Genomic DNA, 16999 nt, shown 5'->3' with positions numbered 1-16999 from the left:
AAAACTGGAAAAAGTGATTCATAACCTCTATCCCCAGAATTTTACAGGTGTGCACCCTGTCACGATGACTCCTATTTTTTAGCAAGATATATGAAAGTTTCATCGCTGGGTGGCTGAAAACTTTTATTCTGGATAAAATGCACCTTAAACAATTAAGGATTCTTCCGAAAAGTTCAAAACACCATTGTTTAGTAAGTTTTCTTAATAATAATTTAAAGTATCTAGATGAACCAGATCGCTGGGTCAACCCCAATGTACATGACCTAAAGAAAACATTCAATTTGGGCTGACATAGTACCCTTTTTGGCAAGCTATTGGAAAATTTTAATGATGATGTATATTTGGTAAGAATAGTTGAAAATTTTCTTTCAGGTAGAAGTAAAACAACTAAGCACAATTCAGTCCATTTTGGTCTCCCGGCCAATCTACAGTAGAGTTCCCCAGGGAACAATATAGGCCCTCTACTTTTATTGGTTATGGGAAATGAGTTGCCAAATGATGAGTCGGATTGCTTTAAATTAGTTGATGATTTATCAGTGCGGGGGATCTGTTAAAAGAGTTTTTCAAGTGACGCAGATAGAAGCATGGCGGGTTTGTCACGCCAAGCAGAGGAGGGCAAAATGGTCATCAATCGTAAAAAATCGCTCGTATTATTTTTCTTATCTGAGGCACAACTCACCTCTTGCATAACTGAATGTTTCAGGTTGCAGGATCCAGGCATCAACTTTTAGGAATATATCTCATAGGAACCTTAAGCGGGATAAACAGACACAGGAGATGATCAACGGGCAAAACTGGGTATCCTATCTTTAAAACTCCTTGTCCCAACCCCCAGTTATTGCGTATTTCCTTTACGTTTATCCGACCGCTTGTAGAATATGCTTGTCCCGTCTTTAATTATGACCTGACTTCAGATCGGAAGGACCACGTGGAAATAATTCATTACCGAGCTCTCATGGTAGTTTCTGACTTCCCCAAAGTCCCTCATTACTCCCCTTAAAACAATCTTCACTTACAACTATTTCGGTACGCCATGGTGGATTTGGCATAGATATTTTGGCAAATCAACGGCTTTGGGAAATCCTTCCACCTGAGCATCTCCTTTTGCGCCACCGGCTCTCACCAAAAGTATCTGAACCGCTAACTAAAATCCAGCCGCTAACAGCATGACGTATACGTTACGCAAATAGTTTCGTTCACTCGTTCGTCAAGGTTTCAATGCTACACTCATTCGTCAATAATTCTACATATTGTTCCGTTTTAATTCCGTTTCTGCATTATAGTTCCGTTTCTACATTATAGTTCAGTTTCTACATTAGTTCCTACATAGAGTTCCGTTTCTACATTATAGTTTCCGTTTCTACATTATAGTTCCATTTTAGTTAATTATTCATTTAATTCGCTGTAGAATTTTGAAGGTTTCCTTTTAAATTTGAACTTGGATTAATTTTAATTTTCAGAAAGTCGGATATTCAAATGTTTTAAGGTTTACTTTGACTATGTTTTGTGTTATTTCGATTTTGCACATAAATTTGTATGACGATGGCTATGGCTGTCATTATCATATGTTTAGTGCCTTACCTTCTATTGTGAAGAGAACTGCCACTGATGGGCATGACCGTGTAAGGCATTTGACAATAAAATGTGCTTGAGTACAATAGCCTCAAACGACCTATAATATTGATTATTATATGTTATAAATTGTGATATTAATCATTATGATACCGTCCTGAAAGTATTAATTTTAATACTAACAATTATCAACTACCAGTGTAAAAAAACTTACTATTCTAATTTTCCATGCTTCGTACTGTTTATCGTATTCGATTTTCATCTCCAAATATCGTCGGCTATATTCCTTCTTCTTTTCTTCAGGGAGTGCGTGGTAATCATCTACCGAATCCTTCATGGCTCCACCCTAAATAAAAAAAAGAAAAGAAAAAAAGAGAGAGAGAAAAAAGAAGAAAACAAACAGATCCATATGGTTAGGCCACTAACAAATAAAATGAAGATAAAAACAGAAGCATGTCATCTTTCGCAAAAATAAGAAAAAAGAGAGGAAAGTAAGAATAAATGTAGAGCTAAGTGTTACTTTTAGAAACTTTGAATCTAAACTATTTAGATATTTAACAATCTAATGAACAGAATCCAACAAAAATAGATCAAGTTAGATCTATTAAATTCAAGTAAAATGAGAAATTCCTCCAGTGCTACTTGGCACACAGCCAATTCACAGACGTTTCATCAGAATTTATTTAGTTTATGAGCCCCTTCCCCCTTGATCCAACGACAGCTGGGATTGAACCCCAATAGGTCCAAACAGATGGGCTTGGCCAATAGGGCCGGGCAGAGGTCAATCTATTGTACAACTGCAAGTCAAGATTAGATCTACTACAAAATATGACAGATAACAAAATAAGATTAAAGATAGAATGGATTAGAATAATTGACCTTGATCTAAAAAAAACAAAAATTTGCATAAATAATGTTGATAACGTGATATTGTTGAGGCAACTCAAGAGCCTCAGTTCCACTTCTACTATACCTGGTAGAAGTCAAAAGCCTAATACCTGTCTCAACTTAATTTCCATTGATCTCCAAAAAGCATTTGACCTTGTATATCAGATTATATTAGTCCAGAAACTTCTCACTGAATTCAACATTGACTTTTCCCGGTGAAATTCGTTGCCTCTTTCTTATCAAATATATCACAGGTAGTCAAATACCAGAACCATTAATCCACTCCCCTTCCTGTTCACAAGGGAATACCTCAAGGTGCTCTTCTAGGTTCCCTTCTTTTTTTTCAATTATGATCAACAGTCTCGCTAAGGAATTCCCGACAGATGAATATTTGTTGATGACCTCACGGTTGCTCAAAACTATTATAGCAATTTCACGAGTAACCCTTTCAGTATCATCAATGCCATTTCTAATGATGCCTTGGAATTAGATACGAGAGTAATCCCTTCTTCATCCAGGATACTACTAATTCAATTCCTTGAAAAAACCCTCCTTTTCCTTAATGCCTCCTGTAATTTTCTTTGAAAATACTTGGTGTCATAATTTCTTCTACTCTAAAATGGGATATTAATGATATTATCCCCAAAGCTGATGCACTTATCTCCTTCCTTAATCTTCTGAATAAATTACCCACCCAAACTTTACCCAAGCCGGGCCGTCCCTCAGCCTGTTCCTATCTTGTCCTCTATTCGGACCTTTAATTCAAGATACGAAAAAACATTAGTCCCTTTTATTACGGATATTTGTTATTTGTTTTATGTTCAAACATCTCCTCCTTTTATGTTTTTATTGACCCTTTCTAATTTCCATGTTTTATTTGTTTTAATTTTTTGACACGACATGACCCATAAATATAGATATACATTTTTAAGTTTTATTGATTTGTTTGTAGTTGTGTTTTTTTTGACAATTTCAATGGAATGAGAATACCTTATTTTGATAGTTTTATGCATATGATTAGTTTTTGAAACCTTTTTTGATGTTATACTGTTTTGTTTTTTTTTTACTCCAAAAAACGAATCCAGCCCAGCCAAGCCGTGCTTGTGATTGTTTTATTTATTTGGATCTTATAGTTATATTTATAGTTAGTTATTACACTTAGTTATATTATAACTATGGTTATATCATACCTATAGTTATATGTTTATAACTACATTTATACAGTTATATTAAATACAGTCCCTTGTCTTTTCGACCTTATCTTATAGTATAAGAATAAAAAACCTGCATAAGTGAGATGTTTGAATATCATATTCCCAACTGTAATTTGGGGGGTACCCAACGGGTACCCAACTTTTCTTCCCAATCAACACTTTTTTATGCAGTTTTTACGGTTAGTCGCGTCTTCCTAAAAAAGTATGCATTCTTAATATTATGCAAATGCTTTGAAGGCAATACATCCATTTAAATTTCATGACGTTGTCAAGAAGGGAAAACACAAGTTTGTCTTTTAAATTCTAGGCTCCAACGTGAGTAATGGCTCTTTTTCAAAAGGAAAAAACAATTTTTCCTTAAATTCTAGGCTCCAACGTGTGTAATGGCTCTTTTTCAAACGAAAAATACAATTTTTCTTTTTGAATTCTAGGCTCCAACGTGCGCAATGGCTCTTTTTCAAAAGGAAAACACAATATTTTCTTTTGAATTCTAGGCTCCAACGTGCGTAATGGCTCTTTTTAAAGAAGAAAAACACAATTTTTCCTTCTAAATTCTAGGCTCCAACGTGAGCAATGGCTCTTTCAAGAAGAAAACACGATTTTTCCTTTTAAATTCAAAGCTCTAACGTGAGCAATGGCTCTTTTTCATTAAGGAAAATCCCATTTTTTCTTTTAAATTCTAGGCTCCAACGTGAGCAATGGCTTTTCTTAAAGAAGGAAACCTATTTATTTTTAATTCTAGGTTCCATCGTGAGCAATGGCTCTTTTTTAAGAAGGAAAACCCAATTTATTTTTTTTAATTCTAGGCTCAAACGTGAGCGATGGCTCTTTTTCAAGAAGGAAAACACAATAAATTCTAGGCTCCAATGCGCAATGGCTTTTTTCAAAAGGAAAACACAATTGTTTCCTTAAATTCTAGGCTCCAACGTGTGTAATGGCTCTTTTTCTTTTTTTTAAAGAAATTTTGCTTTTATTTTTAGGGTCTAAAGTGCGCTATGGCTCTCTTTTCAAAAATTCTGTTTACTTTAAAGAAAACTATCCCCCTCGACCAAGTATTAGTTCAAAAATAAAGCGACCAGAAAAACATATGGCATATTACTACTACTACTACTACTACTACTACTACTACTACTACTGCAGCACCAAGTCGCCTGAGGCCAACACAGCTACGCTCGCTCCTCTCCAACCTAATCTATTTAAAGCCTCCCTCTTTACACAATCCCAGGAAGTTCCCATTTCATTCAAATCTTTATTTATGACATCCTCCCAACCCAGACGAGGACGACCTGCTTTCCGTGTAGCCCCAGACGGTTGGCCAAAAAGTACAATCTTCGCTAATCTGTCATCCTTCATCCGTAGAACGTGGCCTAGCCATCTCAACCTTTCTTTTATTACAGCCCTGGAAAGCGGGATTAAACCACATTTTTCGTACAACTTTTTTTTGCCAGAAAATGTTTTGTGTTTTTGACGGCTAATTATAGAAATTATACACAATTGGTCGTAGTTTACATTTAGTTTTTATTAAATCCGTAAACGATTGTTTGTTTTTTTTTTTGTTTTTGCTATGGCCCGATGAGACTTCTGTAGCAATAAATATCTATCTATCTATATATATCATGGTAGCAGCATTGTAAGTATTATTAATTATAAGTATTATTAATTATATTCCGAATTTTATAGCTCGTTACGTTCCTAATTTACGCTTTTATTAATATAGTTAACAATGAAGACAAATCTTACGTTAAAAACATAAAAATCATCTTGAAAGAAAAATAAACTCTCTTCCAAAAAAAAAAACAAAAAAAAAAAACACAGTTACATCCCAAATATATGCAATTACTCAGAAAGTGATACATTCATATAAATTTGACAACGCTTTCAGCAAAGTTTATTATACAACGTGTATCCAACTCGTATTGATATTAACGTAACTAACTATGAAAACAAATCATGCATGAAAAGCTTAACTTACATTCCTTATGCTCATTAAGTATCTAATTTATACTCATATTAATGTAGGCAACTATGAAGACAAATCTTACATTAGAAACACGAAAATTTTCGTCACAGTAAAATAAGCATTCTTCTTTAACGAAAAAACAATTTACATTTGCATCCCCCATATTTTGCAATTACTCTGAAAGTGACACATTTATTTAAATTTGATAGATTTTTTAGTGAAATTTATTATATAAATAATTACGTATCTAACTTGTACTGAAATAGCTGATTTAACTAACTATGAAACCAAATCATGTATGAAAAGCACCAATCATATTCCTTATTATATAGCTAATTTATCTTTATGTTAAAATTATTAAATATGAAGACAAATTTCACGCATAAAACATAAAATACAGTCTTCTTAAAACAGAAACTTAAACTCTCATCATTTAAGAAACAAGGTACAATCTTGTTGTTAAAATTTTACAATTATTTCGAAAATCATATTTTTAGTGGAATTTCATGGAATTTTCAGTGGAAATAATGAAAATTTTCAGTGTATTTTCCCTGGGTCTAAGCTGGGCTATGAGTCCGCTCCCTAAAATACTGCTAAAATACAATAACTTTTTGGTAACAAGGGCCTCAACATGAAAAAATTAAATGTCTTAACATGCTTTTTGCAAGGAACGTGCAAAACAGAACTAAGCTTATGGGGGGCCAATTAAAACTTATCCCGCCTATACTTATACAACTCATACAACACTGTTCATATAGATTGCAGATCACTAATATTGAAATTGATACTATTTTGACGTCACTCATCAATTTGTATACAAAGATTCAATTTTTTTTGTAAAAAAACGTAATTTTATTTTGAATATTGTGCTTTATCAATTCCAAAAGTATGTACGTGTAGCAATTTCATTTAAAATTAGCTCTTAAATAGCTCTCTATGACGTTAAAGTGCCCTGCTAGTAGTGGAAAAAAAAAGAAAAGAAAAAAGAGGAAAAGAAAAAAGTGATTTTCCTTATATTCAAGGCAGAAGACTGTAATTTTCCTGTATAGGGTGTTCGGTCATTGCATCAATTTTTTTTTAGATAGTATCAAGATAATATTTTTAAGATAGTTTTAGATGTTTTAAAAAAATAGTTTGAAATGTTATTTTTAGATAGTTCTCAAGATAGTTTCTGTAAAAAAAATGATTGTATTTTAAATATTGTGTTTTATTGATTTCAAAAGTATGTATATGTAGCGATTTCTTTTAAAATGATTTCTTAAATAGATCTCTATGAGGTTCAAGTGCCCTGCTAGCAGTAGAGAAAAAAGAAAAAGGAAAAAAGAGGACACAGTGTTACCCATGCAAAAAAGTGATTTTCCTTATTGTTTAAGCCAGAAGACTGTAATTTCCCTGTATTTCGGTCATGGCATCAAATTCTTTTTTTAGATAGTATCGAGATAATATTGTTAAGATAATTTTAGATTAAAAAAAAATAGTTTTAAATGTTATTTTTAGATAGTTCTCAAGATAGTCTCTGTAAAAAAAAAATGGTTGCATTTTAAATATTGCGTTTTATTAATTTCAAAAGTATGTATATGTAGCGATTTCTTTTAAAATGAGTTCTTAAATAGATCTCTATGAGATTCAAGTGCCCTGCTAGCAGTAGAGGAAAGAAAAAGGAAAAAAGAGGACACAGTGTTACCCATGTAAAAAAGTGATTTTCCTTATTGTTTAAGCCAGAAGACTGTAATTTTCCTGTATAGGGTTTTCGGCCATGGCATCAATTTTTTTTTTAGATAGTTTCAGGACAGTTTTTTTAGATAGTTTTATACCGTTTTTTTGGATAGTTTCAAAGGTTTTTTTAAGATATTTTTCAAGACAGTTTTTTGTAAAAAAAAGGAATTATTTTAAGGAATTATTTAATTATAAGAAAAACAAAAAATCTGAGTGAAATTTTGGCGAATAAGAAGCAAAAATAGCATGAATATTAGGTCAGAAGACCAAATCGAGTTTAGACAGATCTGGTTGTGTGGCGAGACAATAGTTTTTTCTACCCCAAACTATTTCTTTAAAGTTAAGAAGATGAGAATAAAGAAAAAAAGCATCTCCTACAAATGGATTTTTTGTATTTTGGACAGCCCATGTGTCTGCATACAAATTATAAGTTCTAGATATTAGCCATACTCCTTATCATAAAACCAATTATGCTCTGCACTTAAACTTGAGTTAATAAGAAGACAAATTTTTAGTAAAAACACCATCTTCCAGAACAAAAAATGGATTTTATTCGTATCATTTGCCAAACTTTACCCATTTTCTTCTAAATACATTGCAATTACCCTGAAGATGATAGTTTCAGTGGAATTTTCTATATCTCATGGTGAAATTTAACTAGAACTTTCAGTGAAAAGATTCAATGTAGCTATATTACACCCCAGGCTTCAATTTGGTTCTGGGCACATTATTGGAAGTTCCACAGACTCATCAGCAAACAAATTATACAATAAACCACTTAAAGAACTTTACAACAAAAACTCCCTCAACAAGACACTTACTCAGCAAGAACCTAAAGCCAGTAAAACAAGAGCTAAGAGCTCATATGGCACTTGTGACGAGGCGAGAAGAGCTAAGAGCCAAGAGATCATATGGTATGAGCTCTAACAAAATTCTATGAATCAACAGATTGATTTAAAAAGGAAAATAAGAGGCTTAATGCCGGTCAAGATTTAAAATAAGAGCTCTGACTCACGATGTCCTTCTAAATATCAAAATTCATTAAGATCCGATCACCCACTCGTAAGTTATAAATGCCTCATTTTTTCTAATTTTTCCTCTCCCTTTAGCCCCTCAGATCGTCGAATTTGGAAAACGACTTTATCAAGTCAAATTGTGCACCTCCCTGACACGCTTACCAATTTTCATCGTCCTAGCACGTCCAGAAGCACCAAACTCGCCAAATCACTGAACCCCTCCCCCCAACTCCTCCAAAGAGAGCGAATCCACTACGATTCTGTCAATCACGTATCAAGGACATTTGTTTATTCTATCCACCAAGCTTCATCTCGATTCCTCCACCCCAAGTGTTTTTCCAAGATTTCCCCCTCCAACTCCCCCCAATGTCAAAAGATCTGGTTGGGATTTGAAATAAGAGCTCTGAGACATGAATTCCTTCTAAAAATCCAATTTCATTAAGATCCGTTCATCTATTCGTAAGATAAAAATACCCCAATTTTCACATTTTCCAAGAATTCTAGTTCCCCCTCCAACTCCCCCCAATGTCATAGGATCTGGTCGGAATTTAAAATTAGAACTTTAAAGCACAATATCCTTCTAAATATCAAATTTCATTAAGATCTGGCCACCCTTTCGTAAGTTACAAATATCTCAATTTTCAAAATTACCCTTCCCCCCAATTCCACCAAAGAGAGCAGATCCGGTCCGGTTATGTCAGTCAAGTATCTTAGACAGGTTTCTATTCTTCCTATCCAGTTTCATCCAGATCTCACCACTTCAAGTATTTTCTAAGATTTCCGGTCTCCCCAACTGCCCCCCCCCCAATTACGCCTAATTCGGTTGAGATCTATAATAAGAGATCTGAGTTACGAGGTCCTTCTAAATATAAAGTTTCATGAAGATCCGATCACTCCTTCGCAAGTTAAAAATACGTATTTTTTTCTTATTTTTCAGAATTAACCCCCCCCCCAATAGAGCGGATCCGTTCCAATTATTTAAATCACGCATGTAAGACTTCTGCTTATTTTTCCCACCAAATTTCATGCCGATCCCTCCAATCTAAGCGTTTTCCATGATTTTAGGTTCCCCCACCTCAAACTTCCCCAAAACTCACCAGATCCGGTCAGGATTTAAAATAAGAGCTATGAGACACGATATCCTTCTAAATGTCAAATTTCATTGAGTTCCGATCACCTGTTCGTAAGTTAAAAATTCCTCATTTTCTGATTTTTCAGAATTAACCCCTCCCCCAACTACCCCAAAGAGAGCGGATCCGTTCCGGTTATGTCAATCATGTATCTAGGACTTGTGCTCATTTTTCCCACCAAGTTTCATCCCGATCCACTCCACTTCCAAGTTTTAGGTTCCCCCCTCCCAAATCCCCCCCCAATGTCACCAGATCCGGTAGGGATTTAAAATAAGAGCTCTAAGACACGATATCCTTCTAAAAATCAAATTTCATTGAGATCCGATCACCCGTTCGTAAGTTAAAAATACCTCATTTTTTCTAATTTTTAAGAATTACTCCCCCCCAACTACCCCAAAGAGAGCGAATCAGTTCCGATTATGTCAATCATGTATCTGGGACTTGCGCTTATTTTTCCCATCAAGTTTCATCCCGATCCCTCCACTCTAAGTGTTTTCCAAGATTTTAGGTTCCCCCCTCCAACTCCCCCCAATGTCATCAGATCCGGTCGGGATTTAAAATAAGAGCTTTAAAATTCCAAACATCAAATTTCATTAAGATCCAATCACCCGCTCATAAGTTAAAAATCCTTCATTTTTTCTATTTTTTCCGAATTAACCGGCCCCCCACTCCCCCCCCCCAGATTGTCAAATTGGGAAAAAGATGATTTCTAATTTAATTTGGTCCGGTCCCTGATACGCTTGCCAAATTTCATCGTCCTAGCTTACCTGGAAGTGCCTAAAGTAGCAAAACCGCGACATTAGGTTTCCCCCCTCGAACTCCCCCCAATGTCATCAGATCCAGTCGGGATTTAAAATAAGAGCTCTAAGACACAATATCATTCCAAACATAAAATTTCATTAGATCCAATTACCCGCTCATAAGTTAAAAATACTTCATTTTTTCTATTTTTTGCGAATTAACCGGCCCCCCACTCCCTCCCAGATGGTCAAATCGGGGAAAACGACTATTTCTAATTTAATCTGGTCTGGTCCCTGATACGCTTGCCAAATTTCATCGTCTTAGCTTACCTGGAAGTGCCTAAAGTAGCAAAACCGGGACCGACAGACCGACAGACAGACAGACGGACAGAATTGGCGATTGCTATATGTCACTTGGTTAATACCAAGTGCCATAAAAAACCATCATAATCACTCATCTATGGTTCATGGTCCATCACATATGGTCCATATAAAACAAAACACACTTTTTTTCTTTTTTTTTACAAACAATGCATTATACATTCTTAATATAATATAGATTTACCGTAATTGATTTAATTATTAAGACAAAATTTCACGTTTCAAATCATAATAAAAATACATAAGAAAGAAAATAAATTTTCTTCTCATTATTTATCCAAATCAGAAACACTCTGAATTCTTTTTCTTACATTATTCTTATTAGAACCCAAATAACAAAAAAACTCTTTAAAAAGTTTGAAAATATTATATTTATTCTCATGAAAACATGAGATACATCCCCTTACTTGGGTTATTATCCTATGGGTTATATATAATTATAGTTCCTGTGAGTAGGATCATAAAAAAATTACGAAAAACACATACGCGTGTAGAAGACATAACTTTCATCTTAGCTAAATCTCCAACGAACAAGGCATAAGGCTTAGCTGGACGGTTTGGCGCTCCTAAAGCTTTTTCTAATGCCTGAAAAAAAAAATTGGGTAAGTGCAAAGTTTCAACAACGGCCTAATCTGTTATAAATAATTAATAAGATCTTTGACGGAAGTGAACGGTAACTAAAGAGTCATTGATGCTTTTGGTAGCAGAAACAGAAAGTCCGAAAACAATCTCAAATTAAAACAAGTTCCCATTTTTTTATTTTTTTTATTATTTTTTTTTTTTAGAATTTTTTTTTTTATTTTAGAACAAGGAGGAAAACACCCACTGGCGAAAAAGCCTAATTTAAGGTATTACACCAAAAATATACCCACAAAAAGTTCAGTCTTAGTAAACCTAGTACAATCAAATCAACATGCCTGATAAGTTTGATTTATGCCATCTATGTAAAGAAATTTTAAACTTATTTTTATTGATAATTATGGCTACAAATGCACCTTTTTTCAGGGTCAACTGTACTAAAACAATAACAGTAGGAAATTGGGAAAGGGTTAAAACAAATGGACACATTTCTAGTTCTTTTTTTTTTTTAGTAAGAAAAGGATTGGAGCTGTAACACAGTCCTATGCCTTCGACTATTTCGTAAAAAAAAAAAAAACATCCGAAAACTTTGCTCAAATAGTCAAAATCCCCAGCGATACACAGTTATGAGATTGATAATTATTTCAAACATTTAAAAAATTCCCTAACAAAGCGTCCGAATTTCCAATAGTATAATACCACGCGAGTGTTTTTCGTCAATTTAAGTGCAGAATGCACATACTAAAACCGTGAATCATCCTGAGTGAAAATTTATGTAGAAAACCTTTCCGTTTCTATATATCATACTCCAACGTGAGAGAACATTGCATCCTAAAAAATACAAGAAATCAAAAGCTGCGGACCACCCTTCCCTATGACTTATTTATAAAATCTATCCATTTCCAGCAGCATCTTGTCACACGAGGGTAAACTTTGCCCTTAAGAATGCCAGAAGTCTATAACAGCGTAGATAACTTATAGTGAATGCATACGTACGAAAACCTCTCCGTTTCAGTAAGTTACTGCAACACGAGATGTTTTTGTCCCTAAGATGCAAAAATATACCTATACTACTACTAGCAACAACTCACTGTAACCCCAAGCCAACTGAGACCAAGGCAGCTAAGCACACTCTTCCTGAATCCCAAACCTCCCTCTTTACACCCTCCCGAGAAGTTCAAATGTATGTTATATCCTTCCTTACGACGTCATACTGCCCTATTCTGGGACAACCATCTTTTCGTTTTTCCCCTAGATGGTTGGCCCACAAGGACAATCTTTGGCAATTTCTCACCCCTCATCCGCAGATCGTATACTAGCCATATCTACCTTTCTCTCATTATAGCCCTAGAATGGAATTGAACCACATTTTTCGTACAGCTTGCTGTTTGAAATACCGTCATTTAAACGGGTACCGAAAATAATTCGTAAACAATTTCTCTGCAAAACATCTAACAAATCCTCCTCCGTCCTTCAGAGCGCCCAGATTTCACAAATATACTTGACCACAGTCATCACTGTACATTTCAATGTTCTAGTTTCGGTTCGCAGACTTAATTTCTTATTTTTCTGAACTCTGAAAAAAAAAACCTGGGCCTTCTCTACTGTACTTTTAACATTTTCACTGGATCCACTCGATCAATCTTCTCGCTATCCAGTGCAACCTCTTCATCTTCACTTATTCCTAGTCTTAACGACTTAGTCTTCTTCACATTAATTTCCAAACCTATTCTTACACCCTGCACTCTCAACTCCCGAAAAGATTAATTCATTTTGCTAACATTTTCATCAAGGATGCTCAAATCACCAGCATAATCTAAGTCTAGCGGAGTTTTGTTTCCCTATTTGGTTCCGTGTTCTTGCATTGTCTTTTCTTTGCTGCTTAGGACACAGTCGATCAAAATGATCCATATAAACGAGAATAGAACACAACCTTACTTAACTACTGATTCAATTCTTTTAACGTACATATATGACCTAAGGCTTATAGAGGTTGGGTTAAAAACCCCTGCCTCTAACATTTCCAATAGCTTGGGATGGTTTCTTCACTAGAACTAAGGCAGCAATGCGCTAAATTCTAAATTACTCCCCTCTGACCAACCTAAAACTTAAAAGGAAAAAGATCAAATTTTAATTCGTACGCTTAGGGATAGGAAAATATCAGCAGGAAAATTAAAAAAAAAAAACTTTCTTTCAAAGATATGCACGGAAATCACTGTTGTCCTGTGGTGGCTCAGTGAGTTTGACCTTAGCTTGGTAATAAAGGACCCAGAGATTGAGCCCGGCTATAGCAACGCTATACAGGACCGACGCAGGGAACTTAGTAGTCAAGAAGCGTCGTCAATCCAATTACTTACTTAAGCATCATCTTGATTGACATCATTTACCCTGCCAGCAGCATTTTTGTAGACGGGCCATTTTTGAAACGGCGGCTGTGATTGGACAGTCAATATAATTGTCCAGCCTTCGAATATTCTGACGACTATTATTGGCTGTCCAGTCGAAGCTGGCAGGGTGAAGGATGTCAATCAAGAGGAGAATTACTTACACGGAAGTTTTAATTTTTAATTTGGCTGTAATTTTGGCCTTGATCATAATCATACTGGCTAGATAAAATACTGCCATTTGTAGCCAAAACTCACCTTGTAATCTTACACGCAGTTTCACCGAACATATCCTGCTAGAAGTTTGTAGCTGGCCAGAAGAGTTTTTAGAAATAACATAATCAATAGAATAAAAAAAAATAATTGAAAATAAAGGATATTTCAACAGTTCAGGAATTACTCAAAACAAGACACATGCCGTTCCACCCAAAATGGGCTTGAAAAAGGCTTTGGAGAAAATGGTTCCATTGGTTTCTATCTTTTGTGCATGGTCGATTAAACTCTAGCCACGCCTTGTCGAACTTTTAACTTTACTTCTGGAATCCCCCCCAGTGGTTCAGTATCCCTTCTCACGATATTATGCCAGGATTTTATCAGGCCACCTGCGTTTTTCTTAGAAGAACAAGGGGGGTCTTCTAGCAAAGTCTGGTAGTTTAGGCTCATTTCCTGTAACCTCATCACTTAACCTAACCACTTGACGACGTCTTTTCTTGATCATGGTCGAATTGGCTTCAGGTTAGTTAAAATCATGTAGATAGTATGTTTGCCAAGTGTACACGGCAGGGTTCTGGTTGTATATTTTCTATGTATTCTTGTACTGTCGAGAGTATCCGGTGTTTTCAAATATTACAATTTTTTTACAAGTGAGATTTTATGATGTGGTACTATATGATGCAACTACCATTCGAGTGAACCAAAGGCGATCAAAACCCCACGAAGTGTGCTTTTTGTAAGCGCATTTTTATACGTCTGTCTATCCTCCCAATGAAATTACAGCTGAACTGTTCAAGCTAGAAAAATTACATTTTGCAGAATAGCTTTAAAATCACTAGGCCATAAAAATCGGAGATCTGATATCATAATAAAATGTCTGCGAGGATCAAAAGGCCTAAACTGTCGACCATAGGAGGGAGGTGGTATGTGTTCTATATTTGCGATTGTCAAAGGCATCCCATTCTTTCTACGATCTTCTGCTATTATAAGCGTTCCAGGGTGCAAGGCTCGAGCTTCCAATCGTGATGATGAACGAAAATGAGAGGAGGGAGGATGATCAGGCTATATTTGTGAGGGTCGAGGGCCCAAAAAAAAAACGGAGCGAAGTGACGAAAACCTGGCGATGAAGCTCCATACCAGAAGTTTTGATGCTGGTTGGAAGTTTTTCTAAATAACGTATTAATACTTTTCTCGAGAAAGTGATCTGATCACATTTAAAGCTTAGAAGCAAACATTCATTCAAGAAATGTTAATGCTATAGAAGAAATACTTCTTATATTCGAAATTTTTTTTGATTGTCTTTCATTCTCTTTGCCAAATGTTTGACGTGGAGATGTTCCGGGGGAATTACCCAGGGTTTTTTCCGCGTATTTTGATTTCCGGGAAACAATTTCCACGGAAGGGGACATTTCTGGAGTAACCGGGAAACCGAGGCCCAACATAGTTTTCATAGGGGGTTCAGCCCTTGGAGCATACAAGGGCAGAAGATACTTGTATGATATATACCCTACCTAATGTTCATCTAATATGTTTCTCTGACGCTCATTCCTAAAGAAATATACCAAAGTAAGATAAAAATATAATACTTTAGAAAAAAATTTGGGCTATATATTTGCAAATTAGAACGGGAGGGGTTAGTATAGTGGGTCTACCCGCCTAATGTGTTAGGTACAACTATTTTGCATATTATATAGAAATAATTGTTTTCTAACTTCACACTGTCGAAGTACTTTACCCCTCACCCCAATGTGAAAATATATAGCCCAAACTATATATTTTCCATCTATTCTTTGTCTCTTTGTCTCAGTTCTCTTTGTCTGGTCTCACACTAAGCTGAAAGAAACTAACGAACAAAATCGGTTCTACAATGCGTCAATGAATGAACAACTTGAACGGTAGGACGTTTATCATACAAGTACCGGGCAGAACACCAGCGCTTCATACTATAGCGAGCAAAGTGAGCAGAGTGAGATGATGTCAGGCTATAATTGCGATGACCGAAGACCCAGCGAGCAGTGAGGCGATAAAAAGGCGGTGAAGCATGATCTTCTTTGCAAACCTTTTTTATAATAGCTTTTATCATGTGATTGATGAGCATCATGCATGGGTAATCTAGATTTTTGCGAGTATGTTATATACAATTGAAAACAGGAATAACTTACGATTCTAGCATGATTTTCTTTGCAAACCCTTTTTATAATAACTTTTTCATCATCTGATAGATCAGCTTCATAGCTTTTTTGTCTCTCCCTATATTCTTTCAAATCTTGAAGGTAGGATTTGACGTAGATCTCTTTCTGCTCCTTTGGTAATGTCTTCCACTCTTCTATCAAATAGTCTCTTCTTTCTGCAACATAGAAGAAAACTTTATTGACATAATAACTGTTCTCTCTGGTGAAAACAAAAAAGTAAAGGAGCTTTTATTTATGACGAAATAATCCAGCTTCAAGCCTTGACAATTTAAGATTGAATTACAATCTTAATTGTAATTAATTGTAATCTTAACCAATCTTAATTGAATTACAAGCTTTTATTTATGACGAAAGCTTCAAGCCTTGACAATTTAAGATTGAATTACAATCTTAATTATAATTAATTGTAATCTTAATCAATCTTAATTGAATTACAAGCTTTTATTTATGACGAAATAATCCAGCTTCAAGCCTTGACAATTTAAGATTGAATTACAATCTTAATTGTAATTAATTGTAATCTTAATCAATCTTAATTGAATTACAAGCTTTTATTTATGACGAAAGCTTCAAGCCTTGACAATTTAAGATTGAATTACAATCTTAATTGTAATTAATTGTAATCTTAATCAATCTTAATTGAATTACAAGCTTTTATTTATGACGAAAGCTTCAAGCCTTGACAATTTAAGATTGAATTACAATCTTAATTGTAATTAATTGTAATCTTAATCAATCTTAATTGAATTACAAGCTTTTATTTATGACGAAAGCTTCAAGCCTTGACAATTTAAGATTGAATTACAATCTTAATTGTAATTAATTGTAATCTTAATCAATCTTAATTGAATTACAAGCTTTTATTTATGACGAAAGCTTCAAGCCTTGACAATTTAAGATTGAATTACAATCTTAATTGTAATTAATTGTAATCTTAATCAATCTTAATTGAATTACAAGCTTTTATTTATGACGAAAGCTTCAAGCCTTGACAATTTAAGATTGAATTACAAT

At 34.7% G+C, this 16999-nt stretch overlaps 1 protein-coding gene across 6 annotated transcripts in view; it reads right to left on the bottom strand.

Moving 5' to 3' along the window:
* LOC136032310 (transcription factor A, mitochondrial-like) overlaps positions 1-16999 on the bottom strand; it is a 56071-nt gene that overhangs the window by 8654 nt on the left and 30418 nt on the right. For all 6 annotated transcript variants that reach the window (XM_065712603.1, XM_065712605.1, XM_065712609.1 and 3 more), the window contains 3 exons: positions 15956-16140; positions 11104-11202; positions 1787-1918 (listed from right to left, as the gene is read on the bottom strand). In XM_065712603.1, the coding sequence (XP_065568675.1) occupies positions 1787-1918; positions 11104-11202; positions 15956-16140 (416 nt within the window). The remainder of the gene's footprint in view (positions 1-1786; positions 1919-11103; positions 11203-15955; positions 16141-16999) is intronic.

The sequence above is a fragment of the Artemia franciscana genome, chromosome 10 (genome assembly GCF_032884065.1).
Source record: "Artemia franciscana chromosome 10, ASM3288406v1, whole genome shotgun sequence".
NCBI lineage: Eukaryota > Metazoa > Arthropoda > Branchiopoda > Anostraca > Artemiidae > Artemia > Artemia franciscana.
The sequence above is the reverse complement of the archived record's forward strand: the minus strand, read 5'-3'. Positions and strand labels throughout refer to the sequence as shown.